Source organism: Phalangium opilio, unplaced genomic scaffold (genome assembly GCF_054372755.1).
Source record: "Phalangium opilio isolate 3A_F unplaced genomic scaffold, DU_Popi_V2 ptg000031l_1, whole genome shotgun sequence".
Taxonomy (NCBI): domain Eukaryota; kingdom Metazoa; phylum Arthropoda; class Arachnida; order Opiliones; family Phalangiidae; genus Phalangium; species Phalangium opilio.
This window is the reverse complement of record NW_028324158.1, coordinates 11,908,033-11,928,247: the sequence shown is the minus strand read 5'-3', so window position 1 is coordinate 11,928,247 and position 20,215 is coordinate 11,908,033. Positions and strand designations below refer to the sequence as shown.

The 20,215-nt window shown below is 36.7% G+C and overlaps 1 protein-coding gene across 9 annotated transcripts in view; it reads right to left on the bottom strand.

The window, feature by feature from the left end:
* LOC149690648 (glutamate receptor 1-like) overlaps positions 1 to 20,215 on the bottom strand; it is an 83,480-nt gene that overhangs the window by 17,771 nt on the left and 45,494 nt on the right. For all 9 annotated transcript variants that reach the window (XR_016383776.1, XM_089870216.1, XM_089870217.1 and 6 more), the window contains one exon: positions 5,055 to 5,309. Coding sequence is in view for 8 of the 9 variants with exons in the window: in XM_089870216.1 (XP_089726342.1) it covers positions 5,055 to 5,309 (255 nt within the window). In the remaining variant the exon portion in view is untranslated. The remainder of the gene's footprint in view (positions 1 to 5,054; positions 5,310 to 20,215) is intronic.

The following is a 20,215-nucleotide window of genomic DNA, read 5'->3' as shown; positions in this document are numbered from 1 at the left end:
TAAAGCATTGCAAATTAAAAGTCGACAGTCGAACCAAGCCACAATATTCCCGCCTTTTCTATTAAGGCAAGCGCGTGTCACGATTATAGAATGTGGGAAAACAATCCTTATATTAGGCAATTAGTGGTTCATGGGAAAGAGGAGGTCTAAAAGGATGACGGGAAATTCTCACTCCAAATGGGGCTAGAGAGAGAGAGAAGAGAACCAGATAATTTCATAGATAAGATGGTTGAAGACCTCCAGTAAAATGTTATTACGCAAAATTAAGTTATTTTTTGATTGAATTTGTCAACGAAGAAATGTGTTCACGATGGTATTGAAACATTTGAGGTCTTCAACTATCCAATCTATAAAGAAAATTGAAGAGGGAGGTCCTCTGGGAATAGACCTCTTGTCTTTCATTTGGTCGTTAGAGCGGGGTTAGTGGTAGATCAACGTCCATCTGAAGGAATGGACCGATATACAAGTCGAGTCGAGACGCAAGGACATCGTTTCTCCATAAAGCCAATTGCTTCGTAGCTAGGGGAAATTCTAAGGAATGGAATGATGCAGTTCATCTCAAAACCAGAAAGCAATAGACTAGAAGCTACGTATTGTCTATGAAACCCTACGAGTAATTTTGAAGTTGCGTTGTTTACAACGGTATGAGATAGTCTAAATGTATTGAAAATTCCCTAACATTTCACACTGATTTTCAGAAACCCTATTCGAACTTTTTAACACTGGTTCTTGTTGTAGGTCTACAGTATTTTAGAAGTATCCTACACCTTAAGACAGTTAGTATTCCTGTTGGTCGTCTAGACTCGGACGCTACGTCCATCAACAAAAACGAATAAGGCCAAGGCTAAACTTCCCATTATAAACCAACTAATTTTCACATTCCACAACATTCATCTTAGCCCAATGGACAAACTATATCGTTTTCTTGACCAATTTGCGCCAACCCCGAACGTTAGTGACCCGTTCGCACTTAAGTAAGTCACTCTGAGATAGTTTGGAAGAAAAGAAGGCCAGAATTTAGAACAAACCATGGACGATCTAATGGGTTTTCACTGACGTTATTTATAGGGATCTAACACTAACTCCTAATGGCTACCTAAATTGACTGCGAGGAAGATATAAAAACCTTCCTACTTACAAGGGACAGTCCCTGTCCTTAATGGAGCCCGAAGGATAGCACACCAAAATATAACCAGGTTTCACGGGGCTTAGCGAAGGTAAGGTTAAAAATAAAACTTCTGCAGGGTCGTATACTGTAAACGCAGCCCTATTTGGTTTTCAACGTGAGAAAATTCAACAGACAAAACGAGTTGATTGCGCTACGTGATTTGAAACTTAAGAAAAAAGGGGGCCAATTTTCCCAAATCGAAAATTTTCCTTTTATCTCAAATTGGAAATTTGGAATCGAAGGCAGAGACAAAAAAATAATAATAATAGTTCTTTTATAAAAAAAAATAGACCAGACTTGGGAGAAACAGAAAACGTAACCTAACCAAACCAAACCAGAAAACTCTTCACTTTTATCATCGTCAGAGTTACGAACGATTTAATAACTCATTTGATACAACAAAGGCTACGCGAGTTGATTCTCATCAGACAATTTTCTATGAACTGTTACAGACACATGCTACATTCAGTAGGAAACTTAGTTCTGAAAGCATACTAACATATTGGGCATACGAGTGTAGGGTAGCTGAAAGCTCCGGTTCCCCCAGAATTCCATTCGCTACAATAATCGCGTTCTTGATGACTAATCTCGCGTAGAAGCGAGCAGGCGAACGGGCGCTGCCCACCCAAATTAAATTATCGCCCCCGACTTACAACTATAGCTCCTTTCAAGTCCACCGACGTCAAGTTAACCTTAAACGACGCAACATAAAGCGTGGAACGTAACAACGGGTAAACCTGACGATCCAAAGTTAACCAGTCGTAAAGTAACCAATATATTCAGATGGGCTACCGTTAAGCTAGTTCCTGGCATTCCCAACGTAACTCCTGACTCCCGATTCTTCTAAGGTAGGTTCTCCCGCGGATACTTCGGCGATTTAGGTAGGGAGAAATATTTTTTTGGGACAGGGACAAAATACAGTACGGTGCAGAGTTAGGAAAGGCTAAATTAAAGGGATGTTGACACGCATATCGTATATTGGTTATCTAAGAAAAATTAATTGGAGTGAGAAGGGAAAATTATTTACAGGTAAACTGAACTATTTTTTGGTCAGAGCCAAGAACCTTTGTAAATCAAGGAAGGGAGTATAGAGGTTCAGTTCGACCTCAGTAATTGACTCAAACTGAACTCCACTTACGAACACAACAACGTCTGCAATAATTTTTACAGACTTACAGCTCGAGCTAGTTCGAGAACGACAAGCGAGAATTGACTACACTCAGTTAGTTTTCCAGTCCATATTCCTATTTAGTCTGTCCTAAGCCTTGATACCGCCCAACCAAGCGTCGGTTTACAAGTATCTACGACCTACGTCACTTCATGACAAGCTCCAGTTTGTAACCAATGAAGAACTTATGGAACATATCTTTTGAACATATGATATTTACTAAGTCAACCGCCCTTAATTTATTTTGTTCACCGTCATACCTACGTCCAATTTTGCCTGTATTGAACTCATTTATTGGGACCATTCTTTGCGGACTCCCTTCGGGCATCTGAGAGTGTTCTGTTAGCGTATCCTATTCCAGCCGCGGATAAGCTGTGGATCATTCTCCCTCTCTCTCTTTTCCCCGTCATCTATGGGATGCAGGTTCAGATCTCAATGCCCAAATTTTCGCGCGCGTACATAGGCTCTCTCTCACTGTACCAGTTTCCCAGTCATTGAGGGAAGGCAAACAATGAAGGCTAATACCCCAGGCTCTAGAGAAGGAAAGGGATGGGGACACGGGGCAGAGAGTAGCTGGAACAGTGTAATCGTAATGGCTCTCTAAGGTAAATCCAAAAAGGAGAGACAGAAAGAGCGAGAGCTCTAGCTTCTATACCATCACTCTATCTCTCTTATTTCCATTCAAAAACGATTCAGGAAAATTACACCAGAAAGTCCTTCTGAAATAAGCCGGCACCTACCCTTACTTATCATAGATCAGATGGTTGTTCTTATATCAAATCTTAACTCGAAATTGTTTTGACTGTTTATTTATTTCACTTCGTGACGCGATAACTGTCGGGTTCATAATGTTTTGCTTTGTAGGTTTTACAAAGTGAAGGAGGTCATCTTGAACAATTTAACAAGATTGCAACTTGGAGACTCGACCATCTCATCAATATGAACCATTTTTCTCCGAAGAAGCCGGGACGCGCTACTATAACCGTATGTTTTATGCATAGTGGATTATGTATGTTAATATTGTCAGGTCCCGCTGCGCTGCGCTTTCTTCTCCCAGCTAGACCATTCCGATTGTATCTTCACCCCAAGTAAAAATTACCAACATTTCAATACGTCCAAAGGCAACCGTTAAAACACACCCTACGTTCCGCTAAAACCATGCACACCTAGAGTTTTAGAAGGACGCCGGCGCTCTTTTAGGCGGGAAGGATGTGGACGAACCTTTTTCCCCTCTTTTGTTCTATTTCCAGAAATTTTCCCAGGGAAAAATAGGAAAAATTCGGTTTTGGAGCGGGGTATTAAAATCGAGAGAGAGAGATAGCTGGAAATGATACGGAAAGAATTGGAAATAGTTTCTAGAATTGCCGGTCCCGTGGGAACCACAAATATTCTTGAAATATAATGAAAGGATATTCATTTTATTTCGATTCCGAAATTTTGAATAAATCCGCTTTAGGGAAAAGCGACTTTAGAAAAATCACAAAAAGAAAGAAAAAATATCAAGATTTTTATCGCAAATCGAAATAAATTTTTTTCTTTCTTAGAAAAAATAAACCGTGTTTGATCATACATGACCCTATTAAATATCAATCAATAACGCTATAGAGGAGTATCAAAATTGATTTTGATTCCCGGGATGATACCTAAACAGGATCTATCTATGCCTTATTAGTCACGGACTTTGAGTCCCGAGACGATATTCGTTCGTGTTACATCATCCAATCGTAAAACGATTTAAGAATTAAACCCACTAGATCTTGTTGACATTCCTTATAAGGAGGGTTTTCCCCCAATTTAAGCCTCGGATAAATCTCTCTCGTATCTATTTGAAAGGGTATGTGCTTAATTCCGCCTGGAGTAACACCAAACGAAAGTCGGCCAAATACACTCTTCCAATATATATAGCTCTTAGACTATTTTCGTTCAAGTCGAAAGCTACGCCGTGTATGCCTTTAATAGAACAACGGAAATAGATAAACACGAAGTTAGAAAACAATATCGCGCGAGTTTTATCAAAAACGTCCGTGAGAGAAAAATCACGAGACATATTTTCTCGCGGAATCTATCGGGTTTCATAATTATTTTTTTTTTGTATAGAAGAACTTAGGCTCTTCCGCAGCGCGAATCTTCGATAGAAAAGGTGCATAGATGAACGCGCGATTCCACATACCAAACTTTGTCGTCGGAGACGCGTGGTTTGTCCCCAATAAAGGCAGAATTCCCTTTACCCGCGAGTCTATTTGCTTTATGAAACGAAATGAAATTTGCCATACATATCTCTATTGAAAGAGTATAAGCTAGCTGAGCTCTCTCTATGGGGAGGGAAAAGGTTTGTATGTATAAACCGATGTACATGGTTACGTGGCTAAGACGGAACTTCCGGTAGACGCGCAGTCTTCATCCGGTCAGAACGGAAATAACAGGCGGGGTTACCCGCTGAGCCCCGAGTTAGGAGGGTCTTTCTTGTTAAGGGGGGACCCAAGGACCAAAGTCCTTTTTTCTGATCTCTGATCAAGTTCCTAGCTAGCTAACCCAAAAGTTCGATGTAACCTTAACATCTAAGACTGTCGCTTTGATGTTCCGATGTCTTAAGACTGTTATTCTTTCTACGATTGTTTTAATTGGTCATCAGCTTCAAGGCCTTGACCATTTAAACCGAATAAACTGAGCGCTTTGGTGTCCATTTTTAGAAGTAAGATAAGAGAAGTATGAGCTTACCGGCATCGGAGTCGTAGATGAAGGTTACGTTTCTCCAGTCATAGTATTTGATGATTTGCAGTATGGCTCTTATATAGTATGGTCGAAGGGAAATTCCGTAAGAAGCTAATCTTTCGATGTTTCCTTTAGCTTCGGTAAACGCTGGACTGACCAGGGGTATTTGGAACGCATTGGAATATGAGGCCAGAACATTGTAGGATACGTCCGTCGTTGGAGCAACCAGGGTAAAGATGCCCCGAGTCATTTGGTTACAAACTGAAAATTAAATGAAAACATTATAGCCAAGGCTTAAAATCGTACAACTTGAATGAAGTCTGTTTCCAGAGTTAGGCTTAGCTTTACCACATTTTAGTTAGGCCTAACGATTTCAAATCTGCAATTCCCAGCATTAGGCTTAGCTTTATCAATAATGCCCGAGTATTTCAAGTCTGGCAGAAACCTAAATCTCAGTAAGGGTGCACAAGCATTCCATTTATTTTTAGACCAAAGTAGGCCTAAGGGTCGTATTGAAAACTGAACGTTCGAAGGAACAAATGGTCTTAAGGAAGAATTTGATAAAACGTGGTGTCAAACGCAGTCTTTTTATAGTACCCTTGGCCAACATTTTTCCTATTTAACGTATCAGAGACCCCCCCAAAAAGGATACCCTATAGAACCTTTTTTTCCGTGGAAATAGAGGACCCTGGGGCCTAGACATCCATTGACTCAGTATCTCTTAGCAGGGAGGCGGGGATTTGGGGCCCCCTGGGTTAAAGTGGGTCTTTTTTTCGGGACTTTAATTCCACCAAAGTCCAAGAGTCCTATCGAAAAGCGTTTGTTAATGTCTCACCTATATTGGCTACCGATATCATTTGACACTATTTTGAAAGGCAAGAAAGCCCAAGTTACATTACATCCCATGGGACAAATACGTCACATGTAAGGGATATGGAAGGGAGATTCTTCAAAGATATAACATATATATACACTAATGGAAACGTCATGGTCTGATCTCTGTTATTGTCTATGGTAAGATAATACGGGGTGCCATTTCTATAGATAATTTTCAGTTTGAATTAGTAAAGAAACTCGTAACCCAACGTAAACAATTCTAGAACATTTTGAATTCAGATATTTCGACCTCGTTTAACAATTTTCAATGTCACGTGGTCTGCCTAAAGTTGTAGAGCGCAATTTTAGATTAAATTTAAACCCAAAAATTACGGCATTAGTACAGAATTAAAGAAGATATTAAATTTATAATGAAAAATATCGTACATGGGTGTATTACGGGTAAAGGTTTTACAGGGGCCGATAGGAAATGCATTATAAGTTTACCCCTGAAAGTTGGCAGTCAGAATATTTTTCCAAAAAATTCGAAATTTTAAAATTATGTTAAGAGAATACCCTGAGCTTTTGGCAGTACTCACTGCAAATTATGACCTTCAGGAACAAAGAAAGCACCAATATCATTTTCTTTGGGGGTATGTGTGTGTGTCAGAGGTGCAAGCAGCGCAGTGCGAGCGTTAAGAGCCGTGCACGAGACACCAGGGTCCTCTCTCGTTTGTCACCTGTCATAGACAGACCTATATAGCGAGGGGGGAGGGAGTTTACGTTAGGCCTTTGCTTAACCAAGTCCTAACTCCTTGCCGATGGGTGAAAACCAGTAGGATTTAGCGTCTCGTTCTAATAATTCGAATTATGATTGCTTGGCACGACTCTTAGTGGTATGGCGGGCGTGGGGGGATGATATCTAAGCTAGACATTCTCTCGATCTTCCGGCGCAATGACGCGAACGCGGTAGGGAGGTTTTGCAATGTGACGGGAACACAATGGGACACACAACATGACCCAAGAATACCATCTATATATATCCCCTATTGGGAAAATTTAACGAGTTTTCATATAATGAACGTGTTCTGGATATCATCATTGCATATACACCAGCCCCCCCCTTTATGAAACCACCCCAAATCCACCAACCCAACCCCCATTATGGATTGGTTTGATTAAATTTGGGGAATAATGCTAAAGGGGGTTTACTCAATAATACAAGGGGATAGAAGTTATAAATCTTGCGTTTTCTCCACTAGGTTCAGTTCCGGGTTTAATATTGTGACGTGTAGAGAAACAATGAACTTTAACCTCACTTAATTTTGTTATAAAATTAATCTAAAACATCGCAGGCTATAAAACCTAAATCAGTCACCCAACCAACCAAGTTTGCATCAATATTTGAGACAACGTACGTAACTCCTCCCATTCTGTCCCTCCAGATGGAACAATGTTTTTCTATACGCCTTCCTAACCCTCAGAGGGCAGTACATCTAATTTTCTTCTACTTCAAGATGTCAATGCTATTTACGGTCGAACTACAATATTGTCTTGACAACCCAGTCAAGAATTTCAAAAACTCAATTAGATGTCAACTATAGACAATAGATACGGGACAAAATTGCCTGTCAATTTTAAGTTTCTCCTTTATATATATATAAATAAAATAAATATAAATGAAGTTTGTGTAAGTAGTAAGTCTACTAAATCTTCCTTAATATAACTTTAAAAGGAAATTTCTCCAATCTCAGGGAGTATAAAAAAAACTAAAAGCTCTAAAAGTAAAAACCAGATCGTATCTTGCGTTGAACTACTAATAACCCAGGCCTGTCTCCTCCGAGGCTTACACAGGGGGTTTCCTAAGGCTACGTACGCCAGGCCTTCCTAAGGATGGTTCCCAGGGCTAGGGTAGGGTGCCTTAAGGGTAATAAAAAAAAAGGCAAAGCCCTGAACCTAGTCTTTGGGTTCGTTTATTAGTTCTCGCGGCTGTAATCTGTGTGTCGCGCGCGAGCTATGGCCCGAGCGTGGCGGGAAAGTTGACAAGCGCGCCTCGTGTGAAGAAAAGCCCAACAGCCAATATCCAACACTGTCAAACCTAGGACGACCGGGGGGGTTGGGGTGGACTTTGGCAAAATAGTGGATGTGGCTGGCGCGAGACTGGGAAACCTTATCAAGGGGTTCTATCGGCCCCTTTCCTTGGCTGCCAAACGCCCAGGAAATGAGAGTGTCAAGAGAAATGCCTGCTAGGGAAGTTTTGGGGTTTCCTCTATTTCGCGCGGCATATCACTCTGTCCTCTTATATAAAAGATGAATTTATCGTAATTCTAAAATGAATATTGGGTTTGAATAAACTTTCCTGCATGTGCGTGTTCTGTAAGTTAAGTTAAAAAATGACAACTTCTTTGTTAATTAATATTTTCGTTAATTTTTCTTGGATGTATTGAATCAATTCACGAGTCTCCGGACCGTTTTTCGAAATCTAATATTTGACCATTTATATGTCATTTCGCGCTTTTTCCCGCCGCGTCTGTCCGCTCTTCAAAAGATACGATTTTATAACCAACAGCTCTGCCCCAAAAACTTTTTGAAAACATTGAAAACTATGCCTTATATAAAAATATATATATATATAAACTTTTCTCATTGGTAGCGGCAAAGGCCCTAACTGCCAACAGCTTAAGGGTCATTTCGCTTCAATGTGAGACAATAACATTTGAACGGATGGAGAAAAGGTATAATTATTGAGCCATGTATCATAAATATTTTTATTTGACAACATTAAAATACGCTTGTTTTTATTTTCGCGGAGGATTTCATAAAAATAAAAATAAAAATAAAAACAAATAGTATAGCCCGAACAACCTAATATCGAAATTTCGAAAGAACGAATTAAGTGTCGTTTTAGCAGCAATAAAATAATGCCGTTTATGCAGTGATATTTAGAAAGACCTTGACATACTATAGCTTTTTTTGTACAACCTTAAACATCCCAAATTCATTCCACTGCATTTGATACATCATAAAACGTATAAGTCTAATTCAATTATGAAACAAATCAATCTCATAACAAATTGTTGTCCAAACTTATTTTTAATCCTTTTTACCATCAAACGAATTCTTTAAGACTAACCAACTAAGAATAATCTAAAAGAAAACATATGATCCATAGCTTAATGTTTTTGGCCTTACATAAAGAAAAATAAAAATACGCCAGGAAGCTTTGTGATACAAAAACCGAACTAGGAAGGGAGTGGAGGTAGGAAGGTAGAGAGTAAGTCCTGCATGAGCGATGACCAATGGAGTGAATGGGGCAAATATAGTCCAACAAACCAACCCCATCACCCATATACCCCTTATGGATACAGTACACACTGTCCTACACGCTCGGGTAAGTTTTTGGGCCACGAGATTCCTAAGCTTGTCGTCGCCGCTGCCGCCAAGAGACGCGGGTCGAAAGACTGGCTCAAAGTGTTCTGGAAGGGACCAAGATACCACGAGTCAACACTAGTCAATAATGGGTGTATAAACGGATGATATGTTTCTATTTTTTTTCATCCGGAGATGATACCGCGTGTGTGTTTATTAAAGGGAGTGATACTGTGATAAGCCGGGTGGGTGTGTGGGTTTATTGACTTTTGGTCGTGGTTGATACTCGTTGAGGAAACTTTGCTCCTCTCAGTTCATGCGATATATTGATCCGTGTATACTGTTTTCTTATAATATACCAAATTCTCTCAAAGTCCTCTCTCTATATAGCTTGTGCTTTTTTTCTCATAACTTTTATTTTCTGTTAGATAAACCTTTAGAGTTCATTGTTATTGGTGGCTTCCGAATTCAATTCAGTTCAGATCAGATTATTGTTTGGGAAGATTTACAACTTAATAATTTAGGGGCATAATTAAAGGGTAATTTAGTTACGGGTAATTAACAAAAAAGGGTTGCAGGTTATCGATTTATATCCATGCAGAAGATCATTCAATTATTTTTTTCCCTTGAAATGATTGAAAATTTAATTTAAATAACTACTAATTACTTATGAAACGTTAATTTAGTTTAAATAAAACTGTAAAGAGTGATTACTGAAAACAAATTCCTCCAATAAGATCGCGCCAAAAATGAAAGGAAACGTGCAACTGCAGTTAAGGTTAAAAGGAAAAGATTTCGGCGCGAGACTTTAGGCGCGAAAGTCCGCGTAGAGTTCGAGAAAAGAGACTGCAGGGATCACTAACATAAAAGGGGGCACCTGTTACGCGCCCTTTCAAACAGCGCGAGACAATTTGTATAGAAACAATTGGCTTCGAGCGATAACAGTAAAAATAAAAATAAAAGAAGAGAATGATTAGAAATAAAAACAGAACGAAAAAAAGGAACCTTCCCGCAAAATCGATTAAAGCTAAAACGTCAATGACTTTTCAAATGTTTTCCGCAGAGCGATTTACAAGAAATAAACCTACGAACTTATATAGTATCTACATGTACGGGTTTAGTATATATTCTTTAATCAATGGAAGAGACGCTGCGAATCCTGTATCACTTTTCTCTCTCTCTCTCTCTCAACATCAAATAAGAAAAGTAAACATCGAATATGTTATTCTACGTTCCGAGCTCTTAGTCAGTTCGTCTCAGAACCAGAATTCGATGGACGGAATAAATGTTTATTATATTTTAGAAAGAGATAGAGATAGAGAGGGAAGGTGTTTTTGTTTATCTATATTGCATATTCAAAATTATTCAAACTTAAACAAGATAGTGTTATATATTCTCTTATCACTTTCACATTCGCCAGAAGTATAATTATATTTTGGACATTCTTTAGTGCAATTTAGTCTTATCTCCACAAATATGATATAGCTTTATTTAAAACTAATCAACTAAGAGCTTTAATAAGAAACTACATCACATACCACGTGATATCACCAACAGTAAATAACTAGAGTGTCACGTGAGGCTTTTAATAGACTAATGGCTTAATGTTTTTCATTTACCATACGCGAACTCTCCTTGAGCGCAGCCTTTTGAGCGAATCTTTCTTTCTAAACGCTCTAGGGTGTTAGAGAGCCCGCTCTAAAGTCGACTAAGTAATAGTCAAATCTTAAAAACCATACATTCCCATGGGAAATTATCTGGGAAAAAATTCATCATACAAGAAATTGCCATTTTAAAATACTACAAAAAAGCTGTCTTAGTTTGGAAATTTGAAGAAAAAAACTGTTTCTACTTATTTAGTTTCGACTCTAAAGTCAAAATATAGAAACTAAGATGTTCTTGCACTGCATTTATATTGCCATCACAGTGTAGACCGGTGTAGACTCAAAATGAAACGAAGCTAACTTATAAAACTCTCAACGGAGAGAGAGTCTGTGCTTCTCTAGAATAGAATCTAGATGGAAGACATGTTTTATGACTTTCGAGCTTCGGGCTATATTTTCGGAATACCCAGAGTAAGGCTCGCTGTAGCCAGTCAGGAACATACCCTCTGTGCACCACTGTAAAAAAAAATTGGATTTTGATGTGGTGTATTTGTACCCTTAAAGGTATTTTCTTAAAAAAACACCTTAAGGTGTTTATTCTAACCCTATAGGGTGTCAAAACAAGCCTCAGGGTTCTCTGTTGGTGTGTTTTTGTACCATTTGTAAATATTTTATGTTGTGGAGGGTGTTTATTTATACCTCAAAAGGAATTTTTTACTTGAAATCACGTGCGCACGCGCCATCGTGAAATAAATTCGCGCGCGTCGCGTGCCATATTTTTTTAACCCTAAAAATTTCAAACTAGGCTTAGCGACACTCATTTAAGCGACTACGTCCATTTGAAAATTAGTTACGCTCACAAGTCCAACCAAGGTAATAATTATGTGTAATACATTAATATAAACTGTGTGAATTTTAAAAATGTTTCCTATTTCAGACTTGTTTGAATCAGGAGCCATAAAAACTAAAGTTCTGACTAACGGATCTCATCCTTTAAAGTAAGGCAAGCCTTTGGCCAGTTAATTTTAATTTATTCTCTATTTTCAGCCATCAGAAGGCAACTTTTCCGTTTACACTTAGCATTACAAAAAATCATTACTGATGGATTAGTTCATGAATCACAACTTAAGTGATGTGAATTTTTGAAACAGCTAAAACCCAGGTTGGTATGAATTTAGGTATTTTCCACGTAAGATGTGAATGAAAAGAATTGTGGTATTTGGTCAAAAATGATAAAGATAAGACTTTTGGAGTCCCGTTTTCCCTGACAAATCCAGGTTTTCCCCATATATTTCTCTGGCACCACCAAATAACTCCACAGGTTTTTTTTGGAGTAATAGTTTCAGGATGTATTTTAGAGTGGAGTAATCTTCTAGCCTCACGAAGTTGCTTGAATTTTACTGAAAATTTCCCTCAGTTTTTAGTCAAAAATTTATTTCCCTGACATGTCCAGGTTTGTATGAACCTGATATGTAAAATTTCATGGAATGCCTACAAAAGATACAGTAAATAGCAGTCATAACATCATGCCTTTAAAATGGATTCTTGTTGTGTAATGTTCTAGAGTGTTTTAACAGGAAAGGATTAAATTTAAATGTGAGTTTGAAAATGTCTAAAAACGGCGGTTTGATATTTTAAGATAATTTTAAATCAGTTCTATAATATTTTCATTGCAGGGTTATATTAATCGTGATGACTTCAACTGAATAATCTTTATTAAGTCAAAAAAGGTCGACCAACTATTCAAGCGGTTTATAATATCTGTTTCTGTGGTGGAAATTTTAGTACAAATGTAACAAAGTCATCTTTCTTTAATCAAATATTTTTTTCTAAAAATATTGTTAAAAATCTTTGTTTTCGATTTGACTAGAGAAGATTAATTATGGTATAAATTAATTAAATTTTTATATGGGGGTGAGATATCATTAGTTTTTTAATATCTGGTTTCTTAAGAAATAGTTTCTGGTAAGTGTTTAGTTTTTCATAGTACTAAATATTTAGATTATCAGGTTTAAGCTTAATGTTCTAATAATTATATTGTAGTGTGAAATTAATTTATCGGCTTTAAAGTAGCTATTTGTTCAATAAAAAAGTTATAATTTAATTTTTATTAATGAAGTATAAATAATTTAATAATAAATCAAAGTGTTAAAGTATTTTAGTCCGAATCTTAATTGACCCCGATAAAGTTAACTATACACTGAAGTTCTTTTAAAAAATTATCACAATAGATACCTCATGGAAATAAAACTATTTCGTCGAAAATAATCACATTTCCTTGCTCAAACTTTCAAACCCCTTTAATTGTAATAAAATGCACCTTAAAATGGAGAAAAATAATATTTTCTGACCCCCGAGTCAAATTTTTAAGGTACGGGAAAATACCTTTAATGGTCTGAAAACGCACCTATAAATGGAGAAAGGGCGCTTTTTGCACCCCTAATTCGAATTTTTGATATCCAAGAAAATACCTTTAATGGTCTGAAAACGCACCCCTAAATGGAGAAAGGGTGCTTTTTCGCACCCCTGAGCCAAATTTTTGATATCCAAGAAAATACCTTTAATGGTCTGAAAACGCACCCCTAAATGGAGAAAGGGCGCTTTTTCGCACCCCTAATTCAAATTGTTGTTGTCCGGAAAAGCACCATATATGGAGTCTATTTATACCCCAATCACTCAAGAAGGGTACATATTTATTCCCTTCTGTTGTTTCAAAGACAAATACTATGTTACTAATATGTACCTATTAAGGCGCGAAAAATTACCCAATGGTATAAAAAAACGCCCCTTATCTAGGGGTTCACATTAATACCCTATATGAAGGGTGCGAATTCATACCTTATATGGTACGTCTGGGGTGGGGGTCGAAAATACCTTTATAGGAGCGTTTCCGCCACATTTTTTTTTACAGTGCTGTAACGTTTTAAGCCCAAAGACTGTATAGTGTATCCCAGTGCTCCGGCCAAGTCTAACTCGGAACTATACCAAGGCTTACGAGAGCAATAAAGTTTCTCCCACTAGAGCGGCGGCGTGCTTCTAGCTTTACTAGCACTCTTAACGTATAAAAGGATTAATGCCAGACTTCACTGGATTATTGATACGCCGGTACTAGGCTACGGGGATTATGCAGGGGTCGCTAGCTAGGTGGACCTATATAGAATAGAATGCCAAGTCTTAACGCGTGCCAGAGGTTTAGGCCTAACGTCAGAAGCGGTGTTTTCACTGCACGAGAAAATCGTATAGGGATTTTATAAATGTTAGTGTTCATGCCAAATTTTGTATAAACCGATTTCTCTGACAGTCCCAGGTTTTGTCTCCATATTTTTCCCTGTTATTTCCAGGTGCAAGGCCACCTAGTAACTGCTGGTGTGGAGTGGTTATTTTTAGTTGGAGTAACCCAAACCCATTCAAGGGTAAGCTCACTCAAGAACCGCAAATTTCCCCGAGTTTTCCCTGAATTTTACTAAAATTTATGAATTTCCCTGAGTTTTCCCTGCATTTTTAGGACTCCAATTTATTTCCCTAACACTTCCTGGTTTGCCAGGTTTGTTTGAACCCTGAATGTAGTTTCAGCAATTTGCTATTACATTAGACTCGTTCATATATTAATTGATTTTATTCAAATTCTGCTCTCAAATTTAAAATGGTACCAACGTTGTGTTTTCAGTAATCTTGAATATTCAATAAGAATTAAAAAAAATAATCAAAGATGAATTGCCTTAACTTCTCTATTATTGTGATATAGTGAAGTTCCAAAAACATCAAAAAAAAAAAAATAAAAAATTACGGTTTCCGTAAATCATTTTATATTTTCTTCTCTATCTTTCACACTTTCTGTTAAACTTAAGAAGTTTCGTATTTCAATGAAAGAAAAAACTTTCCTAAGACTTATTTCGGCTAGCGACTTAGCTACGTGATTTTTCTTAGAAGATAAACTAAGATTTATCTAACACGGCAGCAAAGAGCGGCCGATCAAAAAAAAATGGAGAGAGGGGGATATAAAATTGAAGAAATATTGAAAAATAGTTTTTCGTATTTTATAGAAGAATTTTACACCAAAAGAAACCATAAGAAAAAAAAATAAAAAAAAACGAATATGCAAAATAGTAAATTTCCTTCCCCAATATATAATTTGTTAAGGATGTAGATATTTTTTGATATAGGCCTATATTTAAAGGGATACTAGAATATTTTCTTTTTTAATTCAGAGAGTGCTTTGCGGGTAAGCCTAACACGTAGTGAAATCCATTACGAAATCTTAATCGCTTGTATCTTTTTCAATATTATAGATAGACACATGGTTCCAATTAGTATATTAATTATTTTATACACTATTTCGATTAAAATAGAAAACAAATCTAATCTGGTGTATGTCTTTAAATAAATAACGAATAAAGAGTTAAGAAAATTAATTAAAAATTAAAAAGAGCGTAATTAAATTAAGTAAGAAACTGTAAGACAATTATTTCTAATCTAATTACTACCACCCACTCATTTAGGAAACCCCTTGGGAAAAACTTATCTGTCAGCCATAATTCAAAATGGCGGAACGGATAAATTATTTCTTAACACATAGCATCTAGTACTATACTAAAGATCACCTTCCTTATAATAAAAAAGCAAAACTAGGCCTTAGTTTCAACATCTTACGTCAAAAAGATCCGTAGCTACACAGTCAGGCAATGCATGAATTTCACAAACATATAATTTATACAGAAAACTTGAGGCAAAGGTCCCGAAATAGCACTCTGAGTATTTTATATTTATGAAGTTTCTCTGATTAAACCATAAATATTTAAAGTTTCCTTTTCAAGCCTACCCGATCTTATAATACAGAAACAAAAAAAAAAATAAAACTAGACGCGAAACGGAGATAGAGATAGAGAAAGATCTCGGCATGGAAAAAAATCATCCTTTCGTTCAAATACAGAGAAAAGAAAAAAAAACGACATATCCGTCAAGTCAACAAAATGAGAGAGTGCATTTTTGATGGTGAAAGAAAAATAAATTGATTGCAAATTCTTGTAACCCGGTATTTCATTTCATTTTTTCGAGGTATTGTTTCTACTTTTGATTTAATTAAAGAATAATAGAACCGTGCACCTTTGTTTTATATTAAAGTAATATTGTATCTCGGTAAATTTTAAATAAAGTATTTAATTTATTTTTTGTCGAAAATAAACGCTAGCCTGAATCGAATTAAGAAATACGGTAGAATGTACGTGGAATTGAACTGAACTCGTGATAATGACCCAAGGTAAAAATTAAATATATTCAAATATTAACTATAATACAATCTATTATCATCTACAGAAACACTATATACTCATTTAGGGATAATTTATACCCAAACAAGCTATAATAAATCTATTACTTATTTTCAATCTTCGAGATAAGACTTTAAAAATCACATGCCTTTTCTCTTCAAGACTCTATAACCTTGTTCAGGGAGAAACGAATAGCAACGGTTGCCTGGCCTCGAGCGCTCAATAGAGAATATCTTCACATATTAATCTGTTTACGTTTTAAAGTTTCCCCCATTCTCCTTGGAACTGCTTATGTACATATATGTATACTTCATTTTAGAGAACCCAAAATTTATATTACCTTAGAACCTTAGTAGGCTCAGACCACCATGAAAAAATATATACTTAATTTTCACAAATAAACAAATAGACAAAGAACCGTTAAAACATTCATTCCACAATACTGTATTAAATACCATGAATTTTAAGTATATTTAAGGTATAGTCAAGGTGCTAAGGGACTATACAGAAGCGGGGAAAGAAAGAAATGGGAGAGGAATGGCTGAAGAGAATTAATTATTGACGAAAAGACGAAGCGGCGGCGGAGAGATCCTCAAACGATACAGAGAAGTGTATAACTTTTGCATAAGTTCCTAATATATGTTCCTTCCATAAGTTTGTCACTGGTCACAAACTGGAGCTTGTCATGAAGTGACGTTGGTCATAGATTCGAGGTAAAGCGACGCCTGGTGAGGAGCAGTCAAAGGCTTAGAACAGACTAAATAGGATTAGATGGAAGTCCTGCAAAATTAATCACCGAGTGTAGGACTTCAATTCTCGCTTTCGTCGTTCTCGAACTAGCTCGAGCTGTAAGTGTCTAGCATTACGAACTTGTATAGGAAGTGTCATACTTACGGAAGGAACATATGTTATAAACTTACGCTTTTGGAAAGTGAAGTTTTAAAATTACACTTTGCAGAGTACCCACCTAGCAGCCTGACTACATGCATGCATTGACCTTTGGAAAATTAATATATCGGAAGTTCAAAGTGATTCTTGGAAGGCGTGGGTATATATTGAAAAGTTTAATCGTGATTAAATTAACTAGAAATGGCGAATGGCGAGGCGGAGATGAACAACGTATAGTTCCTTTAATAAATTTATAGAAAAGGTAGGACTGTATTAATTAATTTAATGAGATGAATCGAATGATGATACGTGGGGCGCTGATACATGTGAATTATCAATCATGCAACCTTTGACTTTAAACCCTTTTAAAATTAAATATTTTTGAAACATCATAATAAAATTAACGCTGAAAAAGGGATTTTCAAAACATCTAAGTTTTTAACAATAGGTTAAATAAAGAATAACAAGGTAAATAATAGATAAAATTAAGCAATTAACAAGTTTAATCTCATTAAAAGCACATTTGATCATTCCAAAAAAATAAAAAGAAAAATGTTTTCAAGTAGGCCTAGATGTTAAGCCTAGTTTGAAATGAGGGTTAAAAGAAAACTTCACGCGCCAAAACTTAAATTCACGTGTCTTGAATGGTAAATATAATTACCAATATTTAGGCCTATGTAACATCAGTAAATTACAAGTTGATCCTTGTTCCCTATAGTTAATTTGATGGGAAAATGAGGGATTAGGTAATAGAATATGATGAGAGAAAATAAAGCTACATTGAGTAACTCGATACTCCGGAGAAGCTAGTTGATGAAGGGAACCTAAGCCTTGGCAGCAGCAGCTATTGCGGAAAAGGAAAGGATAGGATAAGGGTGAAGGAGAAGAGAAGCCGATAGAAGCTAATAAGACGCAGCTGACGACTGACGAAAGCCAATCGGCGGTTTTGTTTCCACGATATACAACCTATGACCCCACACTGTGCCACTCTGCGCCCCCTACTGTCAAGATGAGGTCTGCTCTATGATTTAACGCCTTAACCCTGATGCGTATGTGTGTGTATATATGGTGGTGATACGGATGGTAGCAGCTGGCCTTAACAAGCCTGTCTGCCACTGCCTTACCCGAGAGAAAATGCTAAGGTCTTATGGAGTAGGGCCTGGAAAAGGTTTGAATCGCTACGTGCAAATTTTGATGATTTTTTGTGCACATGCGCAGAGGTGTATTGTTTAATTTATAATCTTCAGAGTATTAATCTTATTTCAAGATTAAAATAATTAATTCTCCTAGTATTGTTTTAGTTAGAAGAAATTTCAATTGTTAATTTAAACCTATTGCTATTAGTAACTTTCCGAGGGGTTGGTAACTCATACACGATTAAATTAACAATAGAAAGAGGGGTACTTAATCTTTCCCTCATAGACTTCTGTTAAACAAAAGTTCCAATTTCATCTAAGAAAGATTCTAATTATTCTTTAACTGAAATAGACCTGCAAATTTGACTAATTAACGTCTAAGACATAATCAAAATTTGCGCGGTCTGCAGTTGAGTTAATTACCTTGGCCAATTAAAAACTAAAAATAGTCATAAAAGTTTTGGCATTATCTTATGGAGGCCTAATTGTTAAGAGTATACTTCGTCAAAGTTTAAAATTATCACAAACTCACATTATAACTAGACTATTTAAACCATCGACAACCCCACGAGAAACGCATATTGCTTTCCCTGCATGCTCGTTAAAAGTTAAACCTCTTGCTTAAAACGGGGAGGAAAGCTAAATCACTCTCTCATCGAAGTTCCCGCTGTTCAAGGCCTTTTCTTCGAAACAATGACTCTTGGTCGCTCATAAATGCTAAAATTGAAAATCTGAGCTTGAAAATCGCCCTCCTCTTTTCCTATTGTATTATTATTCTCTTGGCTTCCAAGGGTTTATAGGTGGACACGGTGCAGCTGGAATTGGGATGGGATGGGGGAGACGCCACGAATTAATGATCTTGATGGTTTAATGAGATTTTAAAGAATCAAAAGACGGGGTATAATAGAGAAACAAGATTGAAAAGGGGTAGAAGGAGAGAGGGAAAGTGTAACCCGTGGTCACGTGCGCATCGAACTTCAATAATATTATAAGGGTAAATTGCTTCATTATCTTTAGTTCACGAGGAAAACTTCAAAGTTAAGCCTATTTTGAAATCTTAGGCCTAATTATTGATAACTTCGTTATAAATAGGTTCTAGGAGAGTCAAAATAACTCAATTGAAAGTGTCAGCACGTGCAACAGCGCGTGAGGCTTTTGTTTATATATCTATCCTCGATTTCTGATTGGATAATAAACTTACTTTTATTAAATTATATTAAGAGATTATTCGTTAGCGAGAAAATTTTCCGCAATAATGGCATGCCAGTGTAACGAATTACGTAGCTTTTGTTATCTGTCAGTTTTGATACAAAATTAAAGTTGGAAAGTTTCAGGTAGCGAGCGCATAGAAGCAATTCATTCAAGTGTCATTTATTAAAACAATAAGGAGAGGTAACTTTTAAAAAGGAAAATAATGTACGGAGTAATTAAACTTTATCACAGCTTGACTCAAAGAAAGACCCGCCAATCTATCTTATCAGCTAATGCAATTACAATTTATCCAAGGCTTAACTGAATCAAAAGTTCAGAAACTAACGCATCAAGACTTCTTCGCTTAGATTCTAGAGAAATTGTTTTGGTTAAGCCTAATTTAAACCAAGGCTTAGATATATCAAAAGTTCTATAACTTAAAGACGCTTTTCTGAGAAATTGTTCCAGACAAAATAACTTAACTGAATCGAAAGTTCATAAACTAACGAATGAAAAACTAAATAACGACTTTTTGGCTTAGATTCTAGTCAATTATTATTGATACGGTTAAGCCTAATTTAAACCAAGGCTTAGATATATCAAAATTTCAATAACTTAAAACATTTCTTGAGAAATTGTCCCGGACAAGAAAAAAATTTACGATTAAAAATAAGGTGAAACTAAAACCCTTCAGAAAAGAAGATAGTTTCGAAAGGTGTGTGTCAAAGTTGAAAAATAGAAACGCCAACCGCATCTGGCCGCCAAAAACCGTGCGCGGGGTGAATGCTCCAACGAGCACCAGTGCCCCTGAAAACCCCCTTGGCTCTCTAAGACAACCAACCCAACCCCAATGCACCCTGTACTCCAGAAAGAAAAAAGAAAAAAAACCTACATTT